The sequence below is a fragment of the Podarcis cretensis genome (genome assembly GCF_951804945.1).
Source record: "Podarcis cretensis genome assembly, chromosome: 18".
NCBI lineage: Eukaryota > Metazoa > Chordata > Lepidosauria > Squamata > Lacertidae > Podarcis > Podarcis cretensis.
Window position 1 is genome coordinate 8,917,804 of NC_137188.1, and position 27,846 is coordinate 8,945,649.

General features: G+C 48.0%; 1 protein-coding gene across 4 annotated transcripts in view; it reads right to left on the minus strand.

Annotated features, from left to right (window-relative positions):
* Positions 1–27,846, minus strand: part of FBN3 (fibrillin 3) — a 179,171-nt gene that overhangs the window by 134,019 nt on the left and 17,306 nt on the right. For 3 of the 4 annotated variants that reach the window (XM_079960394.1, XM_079960393.1, XM_079960391.1), the window contains exons 3-6: positions 22,642–22,724; positions 19,033–19,131; positions 13,714–13,809; positions 10,697–10,792 (exon numbers count right to left, since the gene is read on the minus strand). In XM_079960394.1, coding sequence (XP_079816520.1) covers positions 10,697–10,792; positions 13,714–13,809; positions 19,033–19,131; positions 22,642–22,724 — 374 coding nt within the window. Of the gene's footprint in view, positions 1–10,696; positions 10,793–13,713; positions 13,810–19,032; positions 19,132–22,499; positions 22,523–22,641; positions 22,725–27,846 lie in introns of those variants that run through there. The other variant, XM_079960392.1, reaches the window with a different exon arrangement.

The window sequence follows — 27,846 nt, forward strand, 5'->3', positions numbered from 1 at the left end:
TTAGCGATCAGCTGTTAAGCGGCTTATCAGCGGATCAGCTGATAAGTTGCTTAGCGGCTTAGGAAAAGGGGGGGAAGGGGGGGAAACCCGCAGGAACTCGCAAGACATTTTCGTCTTGCGAAGCAAGCCCATAGGGAAATTCGTTTTGCGAAGCGCCTCCAAAACGGAAAACCCTTTTGTCTAGCGGGTTTTCCGTCTTGCGAGGCGTTCGTCTTGCGGGGCACCACTGTATGATTTAGAATATGATAGACAAAAATGGAGTGAAGAGTTAGGGGTAAAGATAAAGGTAAAGGGACCCCTGACCATTAGGTCCAGTCGTGGCCGATTCTGGGGTTGTGGCGCTCATCTCGCTTTATTGGCCGAGGGAGCCGGCGTACAGCTTCCGGGTCATGTGGCCAGCATGACTAAGCTGCTTCTGGCGAACCAGAGCAGCGCACGGAAACGCTGTTTACCTTCCCACCAGAGCAGTACCTATTTATCTACTTGCACTTTGAAGTGCTTTCGAACCGCTAGGTTGGCAGGAGCAGGGACTGATCAACGGGAGCTCAAACTGTGGTTTAACCCACAGCTAACAAATGATATATGGGAGTCAAGTATAAAATCCGCAGAAATAGCTTCTATAGATCTAAGACTAAGACTTCTACAGCAGGAAATAATATTCAGAGTCCATTGGACTCCAGCAAAACCAGAAGAAAATAACAAATGCATTGGACTCCAGCAAAACCAGAAGAAAATAACAAATGCAGACAACTGCTGGAGATGTGGAAGTAAAAATGCGAACTTAGTACATATGATGATTAACTGCCCGATGATAAGATCATTTTGGTGTGAGGTGAGGATATATATAGCAAGAGTAATAAAAAGAAATTGTTATTTAGGGGATTTGAATTTAATTCTAAATTATATACCAGAAACAAGGGGTAAAAAAAAAATGGATGTACATATCAGAAGCAAAAAATCTTGTTTTGATGAATTGGAAGAGCCACAAAAAGTTCCCATTGAGCACATAGACAGACTAGTTACCTACGAACGAATTGCATATCGACGCAAATTAAGAATGGATAAATATGAAGAAATCTGGAAGGAATACTTAAGCGATAAAGCAGACGGTGGGAAGTAGGGGGGGGAGAGGTGGGGAAATATTGTTAAAAGGGTGTAGTTATAGGTATATGAATTGTTAAATTGTGTTATTATTGTTGTTGTGGTTTTTGTTGTATGTGTTTTTGTTGGTTGATGTTTGTACCGGGAAAAAATGATTAAATAAATTTAATAATAATAATAATAATAATAAAGACGTAAGAAATTGTGTTTAGTCCCCACACTCCCCGAAAATTTAAACGCTGCCACGCCAGGAAATGCTGCCCACATGGCCGGCGCTTGGGTTTCACAGTGGTGCCCGTTTGCCATCAGGAAACTGTAAATCCAGCCGGCGGAAAAGCCAGCAAGATTGCGTCTCGCTCTCCGATTTCCTCTCGGGTGTTTTTTCAGCCCTCGGAATGTCTGGCCCTGCAAAGGGAAGCCGGCCAGATTTTCCCTTTCTACAAATAACCAAAACATGGAAACACGATTCCCTGAACAATGAGGTAAGGGAGCAGAGAGGTGGCCTGTGCGTGCGTCTCAGCCTTAGCAGGAGATGAACAAATTTTATGTTTCTCGGTCTCTCCGGTTCCCTGCCCTGGATTCACTTATCAACATTTCCTCAGCAACTCTGGGGACAACATTATTATTATTATTATTATTATTATTATTATTAGTTTCCATTGATTTATTGGTTGGTTTGTTCCCTTTATAGAAGACTCTGTTTTTAAATGTTTGATGTTGTGTTGTGTTTTATGTATGTTGTAAGCCGCCCAGAGTGGCTGGGAAAACGCAGCCAGATGGGTGGGATAGAAAGAAAGAAAGGAAGGAAGGAAGGAAGGAAGGAAGGAAGGAAGGAAGGAAGGAGAAAATAAGGAAGGTAGGGAGGGAAGGAAATTATTATTATTATTATTATTATTATTATTATTATTATTATTATTATCATCATCATCATCATCATCATTATTAACTTCTGCTATGTGAGTATCTCCACTAGCAGAACTGCTAAGCTGAATAACCCCCACTGAAGTTAACAGAACTAAACTAGTCATCTCCATCATTCGCAATGGGTTCGCTCTGATCAAACGCAAGAAAGACGGACTTATGAGCTCACAGAATCACACTCTTAATGAACTTCCTGAAGTGCCTGTTTGCATTTTCAGTCACTTCTCAAAGCGCCTGACACATCCGCTCCTTCAGCTGATACACTTATGGGCTCATTTGCATCTGCTATTTCTGAACAATAACACTTGACTCCAAGAAAGAACAACGAACCCTTGTGTTAGGAAGCCGGCGGTAAATAATTTATCCTTTGTTTCATGCTAGGAAGCAAGGCTTGGATGAAGAGTTAGTCATACTATGGCATGGGTCGGCAAACTAAGGTCCGGGGGCCGGATCCAGCCCAATCGCCTTCTCAATCCGGTCCACGGACTGTCCAGTAACCAGCGTGTTTTTACACGAGTAGAATGTGTCCTTTTATTTAAAATGCACCTCTGGGTTATTTGTGGGGCATAGGAATTCGTTCATTATTTTTTTCCAAAATATAATCCGGCCCCCCACATGGCCTGAGGGACAGTGGACCGGCCCCCTGCTGAAAAAGTTTGCTGACCCCTGTACTACAGCCAGGTCTCTGCATCAGACATTTAAAGCACCACGATACGACCTCAGATACGATTCCAACAGATTCCACATGAAAAATGCTTATGTCCCTGTGGAGATGGCAGTCATGAATTGGTGGCGCATGCCCTTCTGGCTTGCCCTCTTTATAAAGACTTGAGGAATGAGATTATCACCCTTCTTTTATTGTCCATTCCGGGTCGCCCAGCCACTGCCGCAGTGTCCTTTCTCCTGGCAAATCAAGATGAGAAGGTGACAGCAAAGGTGGCAAGGTTTTTAGCTGGGGCAATCAGAATAAGATCCACTATTTGACTATTGATTCAAAACCCTAAAATGTATTTTATATAATTGACTTTTTATTTCTATTCTTAGTGAGAGCTGGACCATAAAGGAGGCTGGTCGCCGAAGAATTGATGCTTCTGAATTATGGTGCTGGAGGAGACTCTTGAGAGTCCCATGGACTGCAAGAAGATCAAACCTCTCCATTCTGAAGGAAATCAGCCCTGAGTGCTCCCTGGAAGGACAGATCCTGAAGCTGAGATCTCCAAGACTTTGACCACCTCATGAGAAGAGTAGACTCCCTGGAAAAGACCCTGATGTTGGGAAAGATGGAGGGCACAAGGAGAAGGGGATGACGGAGGACGAGATGGTGGGACAGTGTCCTTGAAGCTATGGATATGAGTTTGACCAAACTGCGGGAGGCAGTGGAAGACAGAAGTACCTGGTGTGCTCTGGTCCATGGGGTCACGAAGAGTCGGACACGACTAAACAACAAAAATTTCTATTCTTTGTACAGTGGTACCTTGGGTTACATACGCTTCAGGTTACAGACTCCGCTAACCCAGAAATATTACCTCGGGTTAAGAACTTTGCATCAGGATGAGAACAGAAATCGTGCTTTGGCGGTGCGGCGGCAGCAGCAGGCCCCATTAGCTAAAGTGGTGCTTCAGGTTAAGAACAGTTTCAGGTTAAGAACAGACTTCTTATGTTCTTAACCTGAGGTACCACTGTATAACGTATTATTATTTTATTGCTATGGCCGATGGCTGATGCAAATAAAGATTCATCCATTCATTCTTGGGGACGTCGTCTGCTTCTTGGGGAAGCGAAAAATTTCGGAGGGATGTGGGTTTCGAAGGGAAGCCACATTCCAGTTTGTGCACGGGTTCAGGAAGTACAAATTGGATGGAGGAAAATTTTCCCCACAACTCTCCAAAGAACCTCAACCAAATCCCCGCCCCAACCAATTGGCGATGATGGAGGCTCACGGCTATGATGCCTTCATTTGCCATTTGAGCCAGTGTGGTGTAGTGGTTAAGAGCGGTAGACTCGTAATCTGGTGAACAGGGTTCGATATCCCGCTCCTCCACATGCAGCTGCTGGGTGACCTTGGACTAGTCACACTTCTTTGAAGTCTCTCAGCCTCACTCACTTCACAGAGTGTTTGTTGTGGGGGAGGAAGGGAAAGGAGATTGTTAGCCGCTTTGAGACTCCTTCGGGTAAAGCGGGATATCAAATCCAAACTCCTCCTCATCATCAAGTCCTCGAGACCCACTTCCTTGCCTTCCAGATCCCTTGCGCTCTCAAGCAGTTACCGAATTTTTTGCTCTATAAGACTCACTTATTCCCTCCAAAAAAGTAAGGGGAAATGTGTGTGCGTCTTATGGAGCGAATGCAGGCTGCACAGCTATCCCAGAAGCCAGAACAGCAAGAGGGATTGCTGCTTTCACTGCGCAGCGATCCCTCTTGCTGTTCTGGCTTCTGAGATTCAGAATATTTTTTTTCTTGTTTTCCTCCTCCAAAAACTAGGTGCGTCTTGTGGTCTGGTGCGTCTTATAGAGTGGAAAATACAGTAGGTTCCCAAATGTGGCTGCAGCAGCTTCGATACGGATGTGCCAGCCAGCCCCCTTCTTCCAGCTCCCCCACCACACACAAAAAAAGGTATCTGTTAGGGGCAGGAAATGATCCAAGTCGGAACTGACACAACCCTCCTCATTAAGCGATTTGCCTCTGAAGTGGGCACCACAATCAGAGTGCCAAGTTCCTCTCTTAACAAAGACGTCTCTCTCTGTCTCTCTGTCTATCCCCCACTGTGTGGGTCTTTGTGGGTTTGGCATGGAGGGTCCTTGCGAGGGGAAATTTGGCACAGGCGGGATTGGGAAAGTGCCTTTGCTTTTTAAAAAAGCACACAAAAAGGAACGGAGGGATGGTTTTTGTGTGTGTGTGCACCAAATGCCCAGTCCAGAAACTTCTTTTCCTTTCTAGGTAAAGGGACCCCTGACCATTAGGTCCAGTCGTGGCCGACTCTGGGGTTGCAGCGCTCATCTCGCTTTATTGGCCGAGAGAGCCGGCGTACAGCTTCCGGGTCATGTGGCCAGCAGGACTAAGCCGCTTCTGGCAAACCAGAGCAGCACACGGAAACGCCATTTACCTTCCCACCAGAGTGGTACCTATTTATCTACTTGTACTTTGACATGCTTTCGAACTGCTAGGTTGGCAGGAGCAGGGACCAAGCAACGGGAGCTCACCCCGGCACGGGGATTCGAACCGTCGACCTTCTGATCGGCAAGTCCTAGGCTCTGTGGTTTAACCCACAGCGCCACCCACGTCCCTTTCTAAGAAATGGGCAAAACCTCCCAACTCCTTGAGAGTCCCTCAGAGCAGATACAGTCGTACCTTGGATCTCAAACGCCTCAGCTCCCAAACAAATCAGTTCCCGAACGATCGAAACCCGGAAGTGAGTGTTCCGGTTTGCGAACTATTATTGGAAGCCAAACGTCCAGCGGGGCTTCTGATTGGCTGCAGGAGCTTCCCGCAGCCAATCAGAAGCTGCGCCTTGGTTTCCGAACGTTTTGGAAGTCGAACAGACTTCCGGAATGGATTCCGTTCGACTTCCAAGGCACGACTGTACTCTTCTCCTTTGACGTCTCCCGTGGAAAAGAAATTGTCCAAGCGCCAATCAAAAACCCGAGAATTTTGAGATCAAAATGACGAAACGTCATAGAATAAAGAACTATTATAGTTGCATGAAAACGCAAGCTGGATTTGAAATGGGAGTAACCGAAGAAATACATGAAGGCTAATAATATGTGGAGAGATATAAATTAAAATACGCAACATTAAACACAGAACACCGTGGGGGGTGGGAGCGAGATGGGAAGTCGATGAATAAAGTAAAGGTATTGTTGATGGCGCAGAATGTAAGCTTCTGAAAACCAAATACAGTGGTACCTCAGATTACATTTGCTTCAGGTTGCATACGCTTCAGGTTACATACTCTACTAACCCAGAAATAGTGCTTCAGGTTAAGAACTTTGCTTCAGGTTGGGAACAGAAATCGTGCTCCAGCGGCACGGCAGCAGCAGGAGGCCACATTAGCTAAAGTGGTGCTTCAGGTTAAGAACAGTTTCAGGTTAAGTACGGACCTCCAGAACAAATTAAGTTCTTAACCCGAGGTACCACTGTAAACATTTTCTTTTTTGGGGGGGAAACCCTCAATAAATACATAAATACTTAATAAATAAAAGAATAACAGACACAGTCTACACAGAACTGAACATCCTTATGCATCAGCTTACAGCACCCAGGGATTGACAGCTGATTGACAGGTGAGCATCACTCTGCGGATATGGGTTTTGGAGGAAACCACAACAAAGGGAGCGGACCATACCCCCGGGAGGGGGAAATCTGTGGGGGACTGTTGGTTCTTCGTTGCTGGAAGTCGAGAGCGAGGCTGGCAGGGAGAGGGCGCTTTGAAACTCTATCCTATCTCTGCTGCACACACAGCAAGCCCTCTGTTTGTCTTGGCCGGGGCGAGTCGGTGTGTAGACACAGCTGCGAAGTTTGTTTCATCTCCAGCTCTGAGCCAAATCCATTCACCACAAAGTGAAAGAGGGAGGGAGGAGCATTTGATTCAAGGCTTTTGTACCTTACAAGATCATAGCTGTCAACTTACAGATTTGAAAATAAGGGACCTGCAGCCTCAAAAATAAGGGACCAGCAGCCAAAATAAGGGATTTTCCGAGCACAGGTATGTTCAACTTCTGAGCCCCTCCGAGCCAAAGGCAGAAAGCCCAGCCAGCAGCCAAACGAAGCCTCAAGCGGTGGTTCCCACAGCGCAGCAACCCGGCAAAGGGGATGCAGCAAGGAAAACCACCGTCACCTCTCCGCTGGGAAGCGCTGAGCAAAGGCGAGTCCCCAGGCAAGGCGGCCGATTTGATCGGCACAAGGCATGCAAGCTCCACCCCCCAGTCGTTCTTAGACTCCTTATTGGGTGAGCAACGCAGCCAAGCAACACAGTTGGAGCCTCCCTCCTCCCTGGCCGGCAGAGAGGGAGCGAGAGGAGCTGCTTCCTTTGAAACCCGGGAAATTTAAGGGACATCATCAATAAGGGACAGCAGCGGGACATGGCGCTGGGATAAGGGACTTTCCCACCAAATAAGGGACAGTTGACAGCTATGTACAAGATTCCTCCAAAGTTGGGCCGAGGCACGGAACGGGTGCAGAGCAACGATGATTGCCATGCGCTTAGGATGCACTCCGGGATCAAATCAACGAGCCTCTCGTCCGGTTTAAACATCACAATTTGAACTCATCCCAGGCTGCTTTCTTTCAACATGTTGCTACGCATCAGATCTTATTTGAATAAATAAACCTACTCGGACCATAAAGTCATCTTCTGAGGCCCTCCTTCCTGTGCCTCCTCCTCAAGAGAACCAGAGGGTGGCAACACGAGAACAGGACCTTCTCTGCAGTGGCTCCCCGTCTGTGGAACACTCTCCCCAAGGAAGTTCGCCTGGCGCCTTCATTATACATCTTTAGGTGCCAGGCAAAAATGATCCTTCTTAACCAGGCCTTTGGTTCACCTGATTTACATCCTATGCCCTTTTAAAATGTGGGTTTTTTAAAGGAGGGGTGCTATTGGGTTATTGTTTTTATTTTTTATTATGTATTTTGTGGTTTTGATTTTATTCTGTGAATCGCCCTGGGACCCCTGGGTATAGGGCAGTATGTTGTAGTTGTTGTTGTTTAGTCATTTAGTTGTGTCCGACTCTTCGTGACCCCCTGGACCAGAGCATGCCAGGCCCTCCTGTCTTTCACTGCCTCCCACAGTTTGGTCAAACTCATGCTGGTAGCTTCGAGAACACTGTCCCACCATCTTCGTCCCCTTCTCCTTGTGCCCTCCATCTTTCCCAACATCAGGGTCTTTTTCAGGGAGTCTTCTCTTCTCATAAGGGGGCCAAAGTCTTGGAGCCTCAGCTTCAGGATCTGTCCTTCCGGTGAGCACTCAGGGCTGATTTCCTTCAGAATGGAGAGGTTGGATCTTCTTGCAGTCCATGGGACTCTCAAGAGTCTCCTCCAGCACCAGAATTCAAAAGCATCCATTCTTCCATACATCACTACTGGGAAAACCATAGCCTTAACTATACGGACCTTTGTTGGCAAGGTGATGTCTCTGCCTTTTAAGATGCTGTCTAGGTTTGTCATTGGTGAGTAGACCCGCTGAAATCGATGGACTACATTAGTCGTGCCTGTTGATTTCAGTGGGACAATTCAGAGAAGGATTTAGCTGGATTCAACCCTGACGATCGGTAGCCAAGGCAGTGTTTATGCTATTTTTGGAACTATTTTCTTGATTCCGTCCCAGATACAATGTTCAGTGCTATCCGGGTTCTCACGAGTGATGGCTTCAGAACTTAGGGTAGTATAGCCAGCGCAGAGCCAAGTTACAGCCACATAAAGAATAGTACAGTTGGAAGGGACCCAGCGGTCATCTAGTCGAACCCGCTGCAGTGCAGGAATCTCAGCTAAAGCATCCATGACAGATGGATTAAAAACCTCTGCTTAAAAACCTCCAAAGAAGGAGAGTCCACAGTCATCTCCAGTGTCAAACAGCTCTTACTGTCAGAAACTTGTTTCCAGATATTTGGTTGGAACCTCCTTCCTTGTAGTTTGAAGCCATGGGTTCGAGTCCTACCCTCTGAAGCAGGAGAAAGCAAGCATGTTCCTTCTTCCATGGGGCAGCCCTTGAGATATTTGAAGATGGCTATCACATCTCCACCTTTTCCAGGCTAAATATACCCAACTCCCTCGACTGTTCCTCATCAGGCGTGGCTTCTAGATCCTTGATCATCCTGGTCACCCTCCAGGTTGCCTACATCCTTCTTAAACTGTGGTGCCCAGAATCGGACTACGCCGGAGTAGACCCCACGGAAATTAATTGCCTAAATGAGTCGCGACTGTTAAATTTCAGCGGACTGATTCGGAGAAGAATTTAGCTGGCTTCAACCCCGACGGCTGCAGCCAAACACTGCGTTGATGCTATTTTGGGAACCTGAAAGAGTACCGTATTTTTCGCTCTATAAGACGCACCAGACCATAAGACGCACCTAGTTTTTGGAGGAGGAAAACAAGAAAAAAAATATTCTGAATCTCAGAAGCCAGAACAGCAAGAGGGATCACTGCGCAGAGAAAGCAGCAATCCCTCTTGCTGTTCTGGCTTCTGGGATAGCTACGCAGCCTGCATTCGCTCCATAAGATTCACATACATTTCCCCTTACTTTTTAGGAGGGAAAAAGTGAGTCTTATAGAGCAAAAAATACGGTATATTCTTGATTCTGTCCCAGAGACGATGTTCAGTGCTGTCCAGGTTCTGACTTTGAGTGATGGCTTCGGAAGATGTTTGGACTGTAGCCAGCGTAGAGCTAAGTCGTAGCCAGTTAATGCTCCGCTGGCAAAATGGTTTGCGCCGGAGGGCATGTTTGCGCAGAAAAGAACATGCGAGGAAGTTGCTGGGAACTTCGTGGCACAGCCGAAATCCAGTGAATTACTCTAGCGTTGGATTCCTTGGTTGCATAATATTGAAACTCACCTGTCTGCTAGCGCAAGAGCCTTGGCAGACAGAGGACCTTGGGTACAGTCCCACATAAGTGTGAAGGGCCTCCGTCTTCATGAATGACACAAAGGTAAAGGGACACAAAGGTAAAGGACTAAGCCGCTTCTAGCGAACCAGAGCAGCGCATGGAAACGCCGTTTACCTTCCCGCCGGAGCGGTACCTATTGATCTACTCGCACTTTGACGTGCTTTCAAACTGCTAGGTTGGCAGGAGCAGGGACAGAGCAACAGGAGCTCACCCTGTTGCGGGGATTCGAACTGCTGACCTTCTGATTGGAAAGCCCTAGGCTCTATGGTTTAACCCACAGCGCCACCCACATCCCTTGTCCCTGTTATACCTAATTGCAAATTCAAATGTATCGCTATCACATTTTATGACTTCCTTGATATTCTATGTGGGCTGGAACTGGTCTGTGACCGAAATAATAAAATTCATTCGTTCACTCTAGCATTGGATTCCTTGGTTGCACAATACAGTGGTACCTCGGGTTACATATGCTTCAGGTTACAGACGCTTCAAGTTACAGAGTCCGCTAACCCAGAAATAGTACCTTGGGTTAAGAACTTTGCTTCAGGATGAGAACAGAAATCGTGCTCCGGTGGTGCAGCGGCAGCAGGAGGCCCCATTAGCTAAAGTGGTGCTTCAGATTAAGAACAGTTTCAGGTCAAGAACGGACCTCTGGAACGAATTAAGTTACCGTATTTCGCTCTATAAGACGCACCAGTCCACAAGACGCACCTAGTTTTTGGAGGAGGAAAACAAGAAAGAAAATATTCTGTATCTCAGAAGCCAGAACAGCAAGAGGGATCGCTGCGCAGTGAAAGCAGCAATCCCTCTTGATGTTCTGGCTTCTGGAATAGCTGCGCAGCCTGCATTCGCTCCATAAGGCGCACACACATTTCCCCCTTACTTTTTAGGAGGGAAAAAGTGAGTCTTATAGAGCAAAACATACGGTATTAAACCGAGGTACCACTGTATTAAAACTCACCTGTCTGCTAGCACAAGAGCCTTGGCGGACAGAGGATGTTGGGTACAGTCCCACATAAGTGCGAAGGGCCTCCGTCTTCACGGACGACATGCAAGATGTATAACCAGCCACAACCTACCTCTCTCGCACTGGGGCCCCGTGAATCCGTACACGCAAGCGCAGCGATTTGGCCCAATGCATCGACCTCCGTTCTGGCAGCCGCTTTCGCAGACAGCTGTGCGGGGAGCAGAGAGAGAGAGAGAGAAAAAGACAGAGTTTGAATTGGCCAGGAATCAAGTAGATCTCTCCAGGAAATGCCGTCGTACGGTGGGGAACCGGGAAGCCGGCCAACGTCTCCGCTCCTCCTTTCTGCCGCTCGGGACATTCGGAGAGCCAAAAGCGATGGGAGACTGTTTCAGAGGAGCAGGGAGGGTGTAGTCATCCAAATGGGGTAAAATCCTGCATGAGATGTGGAGAGCTGTGCCTGAGAGGCAGGGGTCTTTGGGGGACTTAAGGAGGGATGGCAAAGCATTATTCCAGAGGCCATGTCTCACCCCATTGCCAAGCAAGGTGTCAGCAATAGGTAATATTGCTGGCTAATGGATTGAGGCTGAATCCTGACAAGACAGAAGGACTGTTTTGGGGGGACAGGGGGCAGGCAGGTGTGGAGGACTCCCTGGTCCTGAATGGGGTAACTGTGCCCCTGAAGGAACTGATGAGCAGCCTGTGAGTCATTTTGGACTCACAGCTGTCCATGGAGGCGCAGGTCAATTCTGTGTCCAGGGCAGCTGTCTACCAGGCAACTACAACTACAGAATGCGGCAGCTAGACAGGGGACTGGGGGCAGCCGCTGAGACCACATAACACCAGTATTGAAAGACCTACATTGGCTCCCAGTACGTTTCCGAGCACAATTCAAAGTCTTGGTGCTGACCTTGAAAGCCCTAAACAACCTTGGCCCAGTATACCTGAAGGAGCATCTCCACCCCCATCGTTCTGCCCGGACGCTGAGGTCCAGCGCCGAGGGCCTTCTGGCGGTTCCCTCATTGCGAGAAGTGAGGCTACAGTGAACCAGGCAGAGGGCCTTCTTGGTAGTGGCGCCCGCCCTGTGGAACGCCTTCCCATCAGATGTCAAAGAGATAAACAACTACCTGACATTCAGAAGACATCTTAAGGCAGCCCTGTTCAGGGAAGTTTTTAATGTGTGATATCTTAGTGTATTTCTGGTCTTTGTGGAAGCCACCCAGAGTGGCTGGGGAAACCCAGCCAGATGGGCGGGGTACAAATAAATTATTATTATTATTATATAAATCATCTGAAGAGTGGAGACGGTCTGGCTTTCCTTTCCCAGAGTGGCGCTACGACGGGAAAAGGGATTGAAACCGTTCCGCTCTGCCCAGCGCTGTGATGTAGAGAAAAATGCCCACCGTTCCCCCCAAAATTTTTTTTTATAACACAAATAAAAAACACAAACAGAAAAGACAAATAAATCCTTGTCATATCCTTATTTTTCTAAAGATTGTTCCCCAAGTCCTACCTATCTGATTTCCATTTTATTTCATCTTTAGCAGTTTAAAAAGGTAAAGGGGTAAAGGGACCCCTAACCGTTAGGTCCAGTCGTGGCCGACTCTGGGGTTGCGGCGCTGATCTCGCTTTATTGGCCGAGGGAGCCGGCGTACAGCTTCCGGGTCATGTGGCCAGCAGGACTAAGCCGCTTCTGGCAAACCAGAGCAGTGCACAGAAATGCCCTTTACCTTCCCGCCGGAGTGGTACCTATTTATCTACTTGCACTTTGACATGCTTTCGAACTGCTAGGTTGGCAGGAGCAGGGACAGAGCAACGGGAGCTCACCCCGTTGTGGGGATTCGAACCACCGACCTTCTGATTGTCAAGTCCTAGGCTCTATGGTTTAACCCACAGCGCCACCAGCGTCCTCTATAGCAGTTTACATATATCATAATTTCTAACCATCTTCCCCCCACACACTTACTTTAGCCATAAAAAACTTCACATTTTATCACTTATAAAATACACTATCTTCTACTTCTAACCCTACCGCCTCTATCCACTTCCATTGCAATTCTAAGATTTAAATATCAACGTATTTTTTCAAATATTCCTTAAACTTCTTCCAGTCTAAAAATGCCCACCTTTTGGTCATCTGCATTGGTTGTTCAAGGGGCTGGGAGGGGGTCTGGGTGCGAGTTAGAGAACTGTAGAACTGTAGAATCGGGAAGTTGGAAGGGACCCTGCAGGTCATTTAGTCCAACCCCCTGAAATGCAGGAATCTCAGATAAAGCAGCCACGATCTGCTTAAAAACCTCCTAAGAATCTGCCTTCACACGGGAGTTGCAGTGGCCACCTTTTGGTGGCCTTGTGTACTGCACCGTGTCGACAGCCTTACGTTTCTATGTATATAGGAAGGAAAGGCACAGGAAGTCAGATGGATTTCCATGCTCATTTCTCCTGGTATATGCATTTTCGGTACACAAAACCAGAAAGTTCTTCCTGATGTTGAGCCAGAATCTCCTGCCTCATCATTTGACTCTGATGGTTCCTCTCCCATCTTCCCCAACCACGGGCCATGCTAGCAACGTCTGGCGTTGGCTCCCCCTGCCATAGCTGTCAACTTTTCCCTTTTCTTGTGAGGAATCCTATTCGGAATAAGGGAATTTCCCTTTTTAAAAGGGGAACATTGACAGCTATGTCCCTGGGCGGTTAAGTCCAGCCAAAGGCGACTATGGGGTTGCGGCGCTCATCTCGCTTTCAGGCTGAGGGAGCCAGCGTTTGTCGACAGACAGCTTTCCAGGTCATGTGGCCAGCAGGACTAAACCGCTTCTGGCGCAACGGGACACCGTGACGGAAACCAGAGCACACGGAAATGCCATTTACCTTCCTGCCGCAGTGGTGCCTATTTATCTACTTGTACTGGCATGCTTTTGAACTGCTAGGTTGGCAGGAGCTGGGGCAGAGCAATGGGAGCTCACCCTGTCCCTGGGATTCGAACCACTGACCTTTTGATCAGTAAGCCCAAGAGCATGGGTAGGCAAACTAAGGCCTGGGGGCCGGATCCAGCCCAATCGCCTTCTAAATCTCAACTCAGGGCTTGCTCTTTTGCCTTTCTCTGAGCTCACAGCATGCACGCCCGGTACTCACGCTGTCCACAGTAGGTCCCAGTGTATCCCTTCTGGCACAGACAAGCTTCCTCATTGCAGCTGCCGCCATTCATACATCTCACATTGCAGGACTGAACTGGGGGAGGAAGAAGGAGACAGGTTTATGGAGGAGGAGAATGGTGAGATGCAACGGCGGAGAGTTTAACGGTGAAGCTGATAATAATAATAATTTATTTATACCCTGCCCATCTGGCTGAGTTTCCCCAGCCACTCTGGGCGGCTTCCAATCGAGGGTTAAAGACAAAACAGCATTAAATATTAAAAACTTCCCTAAACAGGGCAGCCTTAAGATGTCTTTTAAAGATAGGATACTTATTTCCTTGACATTTGAAGGGAAGGCGTTCCACACGGCGGGTGCCACCACCAAGAAGGCCCTCTGCCTGGTTCCCTGTAACCTCACTTCTCGCAATGAGGGAACCGCCAGAAGGCCCTCGGAGCTGGACCTCAGTGTCCGGGCTAAACGATGGGGGTGGAGATGCTCCTTCAGGGATACAGGACCAAGGCGGTTTAGGGCTATAAAGGTCAGCACCAACACTTTGAATTGTTCTCGGAAACGTACTGGGAGCCAACGCAGATCTCAAAGGACCAGTGTTATGTGGTCCCGGCAGCCACTCCCAGTCACCAGTCTAGCTGCCGCATTCTAGATTAGTTGTAGTTTCAAAGGTAGCCCCACATAGAGCGCATTGCAGTAGTTCAAGTGGGAGATAACCAGAGCATGCACCACTCTGGCAAGACAGTCCGCAGGCAGGCAGGGTCTCAGCCTGCATACCAGGTGGAGCTGATAAACAGCCGCCCTGGACACAGAATTAACCTGCGCCTCCATGGACACCTGTGAGTCCAAAATGACTCCCAGGCTGCACACCTGGGAGTCATTTTGTGTGTTATACACACAAAAGTCATTGTGTGTTATACACACACAGACACACACAGACACACTTTTCAGGTTTATACATTTCACTGAGTTTACAATCATTTTGACATTTCAAAGCTTGACTTCCTTCCCCCTCTTTCTGTGGTTCCCTGAATTTATTTGTAATATCTTCTACATATTCCAAATTAACTTATTTCCTTGTTTATTCATCTCTCTTAAGAAACTGCAGGTTGTTACAATAGTCCTGCCAATGTTCTCATCTGTTGACAATTTGCCTGTAAATATTCAGTAAACCATTTCCATTATTTTATAAAGAGTTTATCTCGATTTCTTATTCTTCTGGTAAGTTTCACCGTTTCTGCATATCCCCCAAGTTTGTGTATCCATTCTTTCTTTGCTGGGAGTTTAAGGGTGAAGCTTGGCATGAGCAAGGGAGCCGGCGATATTTTGGCCTCCATCTCCGTAGCGTTAGTGCCTATCGCGTCACCCAATGAAACCAAGCTTGCCCACCCAATGCAGAATGAGCCTTGGGAACTCACAGTCACAAGAAGTGGCAGCTAAAAGACTCTAGGTGGCTGGATGGGGTAAGGTCTCTGCCTGAGCTGCTGCCTGCCAGAGTAGGGGTATTTTGTGATTTTATGTGGCAACCGCTCTGAGACCTGCGGGTGCAGGACGGTATGCAAAAAATAATAATAATAATAATAATAATAATAATAATAATAATAATAATGGGATCTACTCAGGAGTAGGAGGCCAATCCCCCATCTTACACTTGCAGTTCACATTCCTCATGACGCCTGGCCAGCAAAATTGGGACAGAATAATCTAAATTCTGGATGAGAGGTGCATGTTTGCCCATGGAAGGGGAGGCAGAAAAACTGCCCCAGCAGTTGTTAGCTGAAAAATGGAAAACACAAGAATTACCAACGCTAGAAGAATGGCAGATGAAGGTGTTGGACTTTATGGAGCTGGCTGATCTCACTGGGAGAATCCGCGACCAGAAAGAAGAGGAATATTAAGAAGGATGGAAGAAATTTAAAGACTATTTGAATAAATATTGTAATATTGTAATATTAAAGATTTGTAACTACAGTGGTACCTCGGGTTACATACACTTCAGGTTACAGACTCTGCTAACCCAGAAATAGTGCTTCAGGTTAAGAACTTTGCTTCAGGATGAGAACAGAAATTGGGCTCCGGCGGCGCAGCAGCAGCAGCAGGAGGCCCCATTAGCTAAAGTGGTGCTTCAGGTTAAGAACAGTTTCAGGTTAAGAATGGATCTCCGGAACAAATTAAGTACTTAACCCGAGGTACCACTGTACTTGAAAGAATTAATTAGGCTGAGGATTAAATCAGGACTAAATAAATAAATAAGAAACAACACCATAAGGAAAGTTGGGAAATATGATTATGGCAGGATGATTGTTCTATGAAATAATGATATTGGAAACTGCTACATTCAATTACAAAGAAATTCAGATGGAAGAGATTAGCGGAAGTCAAGTAATATGTTTATGAAGTTGGATTTTAATGAATTAAGCTTTATTGTATTTATGTGGGATTGGTACTTCTTTGGTTTTTCTTTTCTTTCTTTTTTCTCATTATTGTTTTTTCTTTTTCAGTTATGTTAAAGTTATGTTTTTATATGAAACTTAATAAATATTACAAGGGGGCGGGGGAATAAAAACTGCCCCAGCTATTTCCATGCCTGACAATAATTTCCCCACTGATACAACACAGCAGAGAAGACCTTTGTGTCCCCTAATAAAGGTAAAGGGGTCTCTGACCATTAGGTCCAGTCGTGGCCGACTCTGGGGTTGCTGCGCTCATCTCGCTTTACTGGGCAAGGGAGCCGGCATGCAGCTTCCGGGTCATGTGGCCAGCAGGACTAAGCCGCTTCTGGCGAACCAGAGCAGCGCACGGAAACGCCGTCTACCTTCCCGCCGGAGCAGTACCTATTTATCTACTTGCACTTTGACGTGCTTTTGAACTGCTAGGTTGGCAGGAGCAGGGACTGAGCAACGGGAGCTCACCCCGTCATTGCAGGGATTCAAACCGCCAACCTTCTGATCGGCAAGTCCTAGGCTCTGGTTTAACCCACAGTGCCACTCGCATCCTTTTGTGTCCCCTAAAAAGGTAAAGGTAAAGGTACCCCTGCCCGTACGGGCCAGTCTTGACAGACTCTGGGGTTGTGCGCCCATCTCACTCAAGAGGCCAGGGGCCAGCGCTGTCCGGAGACACTTCCGGGTCACGTGGCCAGCGTGACATCGCTGCTCTGGCAAGCCAGAGCCACACACGGAAACGCCGTTTACCTTCCCGCTGGTAAGCGGTCCCTATTTATCTACTTGCACCCGGAGGTGCTTTCGAACTGCTAGGTTGGCAGGCGCTGGGACCGAGCAGCGGGAGCGCACCCCGCCGCAGGGATTCGAACCGCCGACCTTTCAATCGGCAAGCCCTAGGCGCTGAGGCTTTAACCCACAGCGCCACCTGCGTCCCCTTTTGTGTCCCCTACTGCTTTCCAAAAAGCTTTGAACCTCTCCAAAGTTCAGCAATAGGAAACCGACATCCACTCTGCTCTCTCCATCTGCCTCACACCCTGTTGTGGAGGCAGACCCCCCCCCCCCGAAATGCCTTGTGAAATCTTAACTCCCCCCCCCCCATAGCCTCCCTCCCCCAGAGACCCCCCGGGGACCACGGGAATGCAGGCAATGCAGCCCCCTTCCCAATGCCCCTCCCCAAGCCTGAATTCCTTACATAGCTGAGGAGATTGCTAACATCTGGGGTCTCCATCACCGTGAAATGGAGAGCAGAAGGGGCTTCATGTATATTAAGGTGGTGATGGATGGAAGTGAGAGCTGGACCATAAAGAAGGCTGATTGCTGAAGAATGGATGCTTTTGAATTCTGGTGCTGGAGGAGACTCTTGAGAGTCCCATGGACTGCAAGAAGATCAAACCTCTCATTTTGAAGGAAATCAGCCCTGAGTGCTCACTGGAAGGACAGATCCTGAAGCTGAGGCTCCAAGACTTTGGCCACCTCATGAGAAGAGAAGACTCCCTGGAAAAGACCCTGATGTGGGGAAAGATGGAGGGCACAAGGAGAAGGGGAGGACAGAGGATGAGATGGTGGGAGAGTGTTCTCGAAGAGACCAGCATGAGTTTGACCAAACTGCGGGAGGCAGTGGAAGACAGGAGGGCCTGGCATGCTCTGGTCCAGGGGGTCACGAAGAGTCGGACATGACTAAACGACTAAACAACAATGTTTTGGGAAGAGTACACCAGGCCTTCAAATGGTGGGGGGGAGCCGCTGTAAAAAGCACATTGCACCCCCCAAAAAAGAGGATTTTGCAGTCCTGAAACAGCACTTTGAATTGGACCCTGAAACTAAACGGCCTCGGTCCAGTATACCTGAAGGAGCGTCTCCATTGTTCTGCCCGGACACTGAGAAGGCTCTGAGGGCCTTCTGGCGGTTCCCTCCCTGCGAGAAGCCAAGTTACAGGGAACCAAGCAGAGGGCCTTCTCGGTGGTGGCGCCCGCCCTGTGGAACGCCCTCCCACCAGATGTCAAAGAGAAAAACAACTACCACACTTTTAGAAGACATCAGAAGGCAGCCCTGTTTAGGGAAGCTTTTAACGTTTAACAGACTATTGTATTTTAATATTTTGTTGGAAGCCGCCCAGAGTGGCTGGGGAAACCCAGCCAGATGGGCGGGGTATAAATAAAGTGGCACCTCACGTTAAGTACTTAATTCGTTCCGGAGGTCCGTTCTTAACCTGAAATTGTTCTTAACCTGAAGCACCACTTTAGCTAATGGGGCCTCCCGCTGCCGCCATGCCGCTGGAGCACAATTTCTGTTCTCATCCAGAAGCAAAGTTCTTAACCTGAAGCACTATTTCTGGGTTAGGGGAGTCTGTAACCTGAAGCGTATGTAACCCGAGGTACCACTGTATTTTAATATTTTAACATTTTGTTGGAAGCAGCCCGGAGTGGCTGGGGAAACCCAGCTAGTTGGGCGGGGTATAAAAAATAAATTATTATTATTATTATTATTATTATTATTATTATTATTATTGGTAGGCAGTGCATTCGGACCAGGATCAGTGCAATATGCTCAAATCATCTTGCTCCGGTGAGCAACCCAGCCGCTGAATTCTGCACCAGCCGTCTTCAGGGCAGCCCTACGTAGAACGCATTGCAGTAATCTAACCTTGAGGTTACCAGAGCATAGACAAGAGTAGCTACGCTATCCCTGTCCAGATAGGGGCGTGGCTTCTAGGGGCTGTGGGCGTGGCCTGGGGCAAAAGTGGGTGGAGCAACAGACAGCGTCCAGCAGGTTACATCCCAACAGTGCAAAGGCTGGGGGTTTTGTGCACCCAGCCGCCCACCTCGCACACATGCGCATCTCACACAAAGTCTCCCTGTTGCCTCACCTCCTCCGGAGCCGCAGTTTGGAGACAGCTGCCCATTGGAACAGGTGCACATGTTCGGTCGGGAGCAGAACCCATCTCCGCAGGAATTCCGGCAAATGGCTGTTGGGGAAAAGGGGGGAGAGAAAGAGAAAAGGAGTTTAAAGGCCCTGTCCTTTCATCCCTACCTTAACTTTCCTCCGAGGAGGCTCTTGTCCTCTCCAATCCGGCCTCACAACAACCCTGTGAGGTGGCGCTGTGGGTTAGACCACAGAGCCTAGGACTTGCCGATCAGAAGGTTGGTGGTTCAAATCCCCGTGATGGGGTGAGCTCCCATTGCTTGGTCCCAGCTCCTGCCAATCTAGCAGTTCGAAAGCACATCAAAGTGTAAGTAAATAAATAGGTACCGCTCTGGTGGGAAGGTAAACAGCGTTTCCGTGCACTGCTCTAGTTTGCCAGAAGCGGCTTAGTCATGCTGGTCACATGACCCAGAAGCTGTACTCCGGCTCCTCGGCCAGTAAAGCGAGATGAGCGCCGCAACCCCAGAGTTGGTCACGACTGGACCTAATGGTCAGGGGTCCCTTTACCTTTAAGCCACTGAAGGTAATGGGGCCCTTTCTATGTCCAGCTGTCCTTTGCCAGCAACAAATTGCCGCTGTTGAATATATGCTACCTGGTAAATTATGGAGCTAATAGGTATCTTAAGCCATTTGCACATGTTGCCGTGCAACCAGTCCATGCAGAATATAGCTACCCTATATATAAAGGTAAAGGGACCCCTGACCATTAGGTCCGGTCACGGACGACTCTGAGGTTGCGACGCTCATCTCAGTTTACTGGCCAAGGGAACCGGCGTACAGCTTCCAGGTCATGTGGCCAGCATGACCAAGCCTCTTCTGGCAAACCAGAGCAGCGCACGGAAACGCCGTTTACCTTCCCGCCGGAGCGGTACCTATTTATCTACTTGCACATTGATGTGCTTTCGAACTGCTAGGTTGGCAGGAGCAGGGACCGAGCAACGGGAGCTCACCCCGTCGCGGGGAATCAAACCGCTGACCTTCTGATCGGCAAGTCCTAGGCTCTGTGGTTTAACCCACAGCGCCACCCGCGTCCCCCCAGCACTCCTAGGAAACTACAATTTCCAGAACTCACTGGATGGAGCCGCGACTGTTTAAAAGGCCATAACGCTGTGGGAGCTATACCAGGCTTGCAAACCAATTGTTAAACTTCTTTATAATTTAGCCCTGGAAGGAGCTTTCAAGCAGCTGAACCAAAAGAGCTTTTGCAAAAGATTTGAGGATCTTCATGGGGGGCAGGGACAAATCTAGATGGAGCTTTCCATTTGTTTGAGTGCTTGTTTTGATCCCAAGGACAGCTCACACTTGTAGGTAGAAACATCAAACCGATACGTTTCACCCCAATAAAGCAAAGCCGTGAAAACGGCAATTTTAAGACCATTTCATGCCCCAGAGTTAACGCTGCTTGTGCAAAACCAACTTGGCAGGGGGTTGGACTCGATGGCCCTTGTGGTCTCTTCCAACTCTATGATTCTATGATTCTAATATGGAACGTTTTAAAAAGCAGAGGTATAAGGTAAAGGTAAAGGGACCCCTGACCATTAGGTCCAGTTGTGGCCGACTCTGGGGTTGCGGCGCTCATCTCACTTTACTGGCCGAGGGAGCCGGTGTACAGCTTCCGGGTCATGTGGCCAGCAGGACTAAGCCGCTTCTGGCGAACCAGAGCAGCACACGGAAATGCTGTTTACCTTCCCGCCGGAGCGGTACCTATTTATCTACTTGCACTTGGACGTGCTTTCGAACTGCTAGGTTGGCAGGAGCTGGGACTGAGCAACGGGAGCTCACCCTGTCGTGGGGATTTTTTTTAAAAAATTTTATTAAATTTTCCAACATACATTTATAGCAGTGTTTCCCAATCTTGGGCCTCCAGCTGTTTTTGAACTACAATTCCCATCATCCCTGACCACTGGTCTTGCTAGCTAGGGATGATGGGAGTTGTAGTCCAAAAACAGCTGGAGGCCCAAAGTTGGGAAACACTGATTTATACTATCCAATCTAAGTTTATCACATATTTTCTCTTTTAGACTTCGTTCAACCTCTCGGACAATCATCCATTATTCAAAGTTTTTAAATACGCATTTCCTAATTTTATATTGCATTTTATAAACCTTCACACACTTAGTTTTCATCAATACAATAGTCCTCTATCATTTACAGAACTTCTTGAAATCCCACTAGCGTTATTTGCTCATCACATACACATTTCAGACAGTCTGAAAATTTTCCCTGTTGTGTGGATTCGAACCGCTGACCTTCTGATCAGCAATCCTAGGCTCTGTGGTTTAACCCACAGCACCACCCGCGTCCCGCAGAGGTATATAAGCCCTTTAAAATATAGGAAAGAAACTGTAAACCAGCTCAGATCCCCAGCTAGACTGAATCAAATGGGTTATCGCGAAAGCCAAAGAGGTACGGGCTGAGTCTATAGAGCAGCAGTCCCCAACCTGTGGCCCATGGGCCGGAAGCAGCCCACAGAGGCCATTTAACCAGCCCACAAGCCACCCCCAAACCGAGACGCCTGCTTGGCAAGTCCCCGCGCACTGCGCTAAACTGACGCAGCGCGGCGCAGGCAGGGACTCTCTTCCCCGGCTCTGGAAATCGCTTCTGCGCATGCCCAGATGCCGGAAATTGCTTCTGCACTTGTTAATTAATTAATGTACTAGTTCCCACCAGGGAGACATAACCCTGGCTCATACTCACAGACATTGCACTGGTTCCCACCAGGGAGACATAACCCTGGCTCATACTAACGGACAGTGCACTGGTTCCCACAGGGGAGACGTAACCCTGGCTCATACTAACGGACAGTGCACTGGATCCCACCGGGGAGACATAAACCTGGCTCCTACTCATGAACAACGTACTGGATCCCACCAGGGAGACATAACCCTGGCTTCTGCTAACAGACATTGCACTGGTTCCCACCGGGAAGACATAACCCTGGCTCATACTAACGGACAGTGCACTGGATCCCACCAGGGAGACATAACCCTGGCTCATACTCATGGACAATGCACTGGTTCCCACAGGGGAGACATAACCCTGGCTCTTACTCACAGATATTGCACTGGATCCCACCAGGAAGACATAAACCTGGCTCCTACTCATGAACAACGTACTGGATCCCACCAGGGAGACATAACCCTGGCTCCTACTAACAGACATTGCACTGGTTCCCACCGGGAAGACATAACCCTGGCTCATACTAACGGACAGTGCACTGGATCCCACCAGGGAGACATAAACCTGGCTCCTACTCATGGACAATGCACTGGTTCCCACAGGGGAGACATAACCCTGGCTCATACTCACAGACATTGCACTGGTTCCCACCGGGAAGACATAAACCTGGCTCCTACTCATGAATAACGTACTGGATCCCACCAGGGAGACATAACCCTGGCTCATACTCACGGACAATGCACTGGTTCCCACCGGGGAGACATAACCCTGGCTCATACTCATGGACAATGCACTGGTTCCCACAGGGGAGACATAACCCTGGCTCATACTCATGAACAATGCACTGGGAGACATAACCCTGGCTCATACTCACGGACAATGCACTGGTTTCCACCGGGGAGGGTCTTCCATCCTGGGCAGCAGTACGAGTGGAACCGGGATCCGCAGACGTTGGGCCTGAAAGTCAACAAGAGAGTCACAAGCTGAACATTTGCTCCCTGCTTGCAGTGGCCGGCAAACCTGTAGGTGGGGCAGATTGCGGCGTTTACCTGGATGCTACCTGTCTCTGGGGTTGTTCGGAGCAACTGCAAACACCTGAGACTTCCTGACACTGAGTGAGACCATCGCCCATCTTAGCATCACTTACACTGATCGGCAAAAGCTCCTTGGAGTCTCAAGGCAGAGTGTGGGATTTCGCAAACTTGCAGCCAATATCCTTGGGGAGCTGGATTCATGCTGAGGCTGATCTGACTGGCAGCAGTTTCCTGGGGTTTCAGGCAAAGTCTCTGACCTGGAGACCCTAGGACCTGTTGCATGCCATTGAACCCATTGCCAGGGATTGGTCAGCTGTGATTCGTGGCATTGCAGTGGGGTTGGACTGGGTGACCTTTGGGTCCCTTCCATTCTATGAGCATCAGGAGAACTTAAAGGTTATAGCAGCATTGAAATTTAAAGTTTATTTACAGAAACACTGTAAAATTAAGGAATGTTAGAAGGATGGTGGAATGAAATAATGTGGTTTTAGCAGAAATGATATAAAGGAGTAAGTAAAAATGGATAGTTAATTGGTGAAAGAAGAGAATGTAAAATTACAGCATATTAAGAGAAATTATTAGGATAAAAACAAAGTTGGAAAGGATTTGCTGAAATACCTAATCTGAATTAGAATACAAAAAAGGGAGGTGTGAGGAGGTCAAGGAAGTAAGTAAATGAAAGTTAGTTATGTAAAAGGTTTGATTTGTTGTTGTTTTTCTTTTCTCTTTTTGCTTTTTGTTTTGTGTGATGATGTTGGTTTTACGTATTGTTCTGTTTTTCTATCTTTTTTTATCTTTTAAATTGACATTCTTTTTATTTCTTTTTTTGCAACCTTTAAAATCTTAATAAAAATCTATTTAAAAAAATAAAAATAAAGGTTATAGCAGCATTGTTGAGACACCAGAGAGAGAAGACAGGGTTCAGCAGAGGGAGAGAAATAAGAACAGAGTGGAAAAGGGGGTGGGAAGTCAACAAAAATAATGGTTTTACTATGTATTGAAACGTATGTGTTAATTTATTTGTTTTTGAAAAGTTTAAAAAGATGATAAGGAATAAGTGTGAATTTCGGGAAGACAGAATCATAAAACCGTAGAGTCGGAAGGGAACCCAGAGGTCATCCAGCCCAACCCCGCAATGCAGGAAAGCTCAACTCAAGCACCCAAGACAACTGGCCGCCCAACCTCTGCTTTGAAACCTCCAAGGCAGTCCGCCACATCCCAAGGGCAACATCCACTGTTGAATGGCTCTCACTGCCAGAAAGTTCTTCCTGATGTTGAGTTTCTTGTCACTTGAAGCCATGGGTTCGAGTCCTGCCCCTCCAGAGCAGCAAAACAAGTTCGCTCCATCCTCTATGTGAGAGCCCTTTAGATATTTGAAGATGGCTCTCATATCTCCTCTTTTCCAGGCTAAACATACCCATCTCCTTCCATCGTTCCTGCGCTTCAGTTCCCGTATTGTTTTGCGACATAGCTGTCAACGCTTCCCTTTTTTAAAGGGAAATTCCCTTATTCCGAATAGGATTCCTCGCAAGAAAAGGGAAAAGTTGACAGCTGAAAGTTGGACCATAAAGAAGGCTGATTGCCGAAGAATTGATGCTTTTGAATTATGGTGTTGGAGGAGACTCTTGAGAGTCCCATGGACTGCAAGAAGATCAAACGTATCCATTCAAATTACTAGAGCAGGACATAGTCCCAGCTAAAAGAACAGTAACCTGTAAACTAGAGGAGATGGACTTGCAGCAGAAAATGGTCTTGGGCAATGGTACCTGCTCACCTCTAAATCTTGGTTTATTACCCCTCTTAAGGCTCCCAAACTATTTGAATTCTTTAACTTCCTCAGCTCATAGATATGCCTTTGTAAAGCCAAGATTCAACACCTTCCCATCGAACGTGCTGAGAAATAGATTCTCCAATGGACAGATATCGCTCTTATGTGATTGTAACTGTGGGGCACCGGAATCATTGCATCACATAATTTTTGACTGTCCTTTTCACTTACCGGCCAGGAGCAAGTTTCTTGCTCAATATCTTAAGGGAATTGCCAATGATACGATTGAAGCCAAACTGAGATATCTACTAATTGATGATGACCCCCAAAGATCACTCATGGTTGCCAGATTCTTGATCAGCATCCTATCCCTAAAGAAGAGAAACGGACTCCTGTGTGGCTCCGATAATCCCTTTAAACCATGATCTATGTTTTAGGTGATATCACCATTGTTTTAAACCATGATCTATGTTTTAGGTGATATCACCATTGATATCCCTGATTAATTTATGAGCAGAGGGCGATGTATAGGTTACAAATTTATTGTAATGTATGATGGTGGTCTTTGTTTTTATTTTGCTTTGGTTCCTGTTTGTTTTTTGTAAGTTTTGGCGATTTTAAATTTGGAGATTTAAGTATATTATGCTGGTATGGGAAACTGTCGTGTAACGGGCCAATGGCCGTAATAAAGATCAATCCAATCCAAACCTCTCCATTCTGAAGGAAATCAGCCCTGAGTGCTCATTGGAAGGACAGATCCAGAAGCTGAGGCTCCAAGACTTTGGCCACCTCAGGAGAAGAGAAGACTCCCTGGAAAAGACCCTGATGCTGAGAAAGATGGAGGGCACAAGGAGAAGGGGACGACGGAGGATGAGATGGTGGGACAGTGTTCTCGAAGCTACCAGCATGAGTTTGACCAAGCTGCGGGAGGCAGTGGAAGACAGAAGTGCCTGGTGTGCTCTGGTCTAGAGGGTCACCAAGAGTCGGACACGACTAAAAGACTAAACAACAATGTTTTGGGAAGAGTAAACCAGGCCTTCAAATGCAATTGGAATCAAATTCCTCCTACATCCCTAGCTGTGATCGGCTGACTTAGCTCGCGATGCTTTGCAGACTCGCCTGACAGCAAGGCTCCCCATGTTTACCTGGGAGTAAACCTCCTCAAACTCAACGGGGATTAACCTCCGAGCCAAGAAAAGGCTTGGGAACGAGTCGTTGCACAGCAGCACGACCCTGAAAATGCTCGCCGGGAAGCGAGAGGCACCAGTTCCAGCGAGGCTTTGTCCCAAGATGTGTGTGGGCTGGACCTCAGCCTCAGACATACCTTTGCTTGGAGTTCTTGTATCAATACATCTGCTATATGTTTACATTATGGGCTGGAGGTGGGGGTTAGGAAGAGGGGGGTTCTCTCTCACAAACACGAGCATCCAAGAACGACAGAACATGCTTATAGTAAAGGATGCTGTGGTCTAAACCACTGAGCCTCTTGGGCTTGCCGATCGGAAGGTCGGCGGTTCGAATCCCCGCGACGGGGTGAGCTCCTGTTGCTCTGTCCCTGCTCCTGCCAACCTAGCAGTTCAAAAGCACGTCGGTGCAAGTAGATAAATAGGTACCACTGCGGCAAGAAGGTAAACAGCGTATCCGTGCACTCTGGTTTCCGTCATGGTGTCCCATTGTGCCAGAAGAGATTTAGTCCTGCTGGCCACATGACCCAGAAAGCTGTCTGCGGACAAACGCCGGCACCTTCGGCCTGAAAGCGAGATGAGTGCCGCAACCCCACAGTCGCCTTGGACTGGACTGAACTGTCCAGGGGTCCTTTACCTTTATCTATAGTACAGGCAGAGGCTCTGTGGTCACAAGGCATGGATGTCCTAATAAGGTCTTGATGCGACCTTACGTCCGAGTGCAATGGCAAACACCAACTGCCTCTCCAGCCACCAGCGAGGGATGAAAAAAAATCCATTTCCTTGTCTATTTTTGTCCGCCTCCAATCCAAAGTTCTCCCCCTTGCATGTCATTTTTTCTTTATAAAAAAGAAAAACAAACGGACCCCCTTGGGAGGTGATGGATTCTCCTTACAGATAGATAGATAGATAGATAGATAGATAGATAGATAGATGATAGATAGATAGATAGATAGATAGATAGATAGATAGATAGATAGTGCCACTACCGATCTTCATGAGGGGGTGGGGTTGCGGGCTCACGACACCTCCCACACACTCCCGCGGGGCTGGCGTCAGCCTCGTGGGAATCAGGGATTCCCCAGTCACACCCCGCACGCCAGCCAATCGGCTGGCGGCAGGGGCGGGCCTTCCAGAGGCCACATAAGGTCGGGGCAGCCCTTGGCTCGCCCCTTTCCTTCCTTGCAGCGAGCGCGATTTCCCACCCGCCCACACCTTTAGGTTTGCCATCGACCTTGCTAGGGGCTTCGGCTGGTCACTGCTTGGGGCCAGGTAGGAATTTTTCCATTTGGCTAATTGGCTGGTTCGGGAGCCACTTGGTTTTTTCGCCTACCTCTTAGCAATTCGTCACAACTTCCTCGGTTTTGGCGGTAGGCATTGGCCGGGGTATTGTCATGCAAATGAGATCGGGGGGGAGGAGCGCCATCACCTCCCCCAATGCTTGAAGGGTAGTTCGTTAAAGGACTCTGAGGGGCGACGCCTCGTCCGAAACCTACGGAGGCTAGGGCCTAAAGCGCGCCCCCGAGCGGTAACCCCTCGGGGAGCGCCTAGGGATATGCATCTCGGGTAGCTCCCCCTGTTGGTGTTTAACCCTTCCCGGTTAGAACCGGATAGTCGGTTAGGGCCAATGCCTAAAGCCAATACCTCTCTTACCTGTAATCAATAAAGTTGTGGCCATTTTCGCCCATTAACTTAAAATACTCGCGTCCTGTGTCTTTATTCGTTTCTCCTGTGGGGTGGAGGGAATAGCCACGCAAATAGATAGATAGATAGAGATAGTTGGGGTTTTTTTTAGATTTTTCTAATTTACATTTCATTTAGTAAAGGTAAAGGGACCCCTGACCATTAGGTCCAGTCGTGACCGACTCTGGGGTTGCGGCGCTCATCTCACTTTACTGGCCAAGGGAGCTGGCACACAGCTTCTGGGTCATGTGGCCAGCAGGACTAAGCCGCTTCTGGTGAACCAGAGCAGCGCACGGAAATGCCGTTTACCTTCCCGCCGGAGCGGTACCTATTTATCTACTTGCACTTTGACGTGCTTTTGAACTGCTAGGTTGGCAGGTTGTAATCCATGACAGATGGCCTGCAAACCT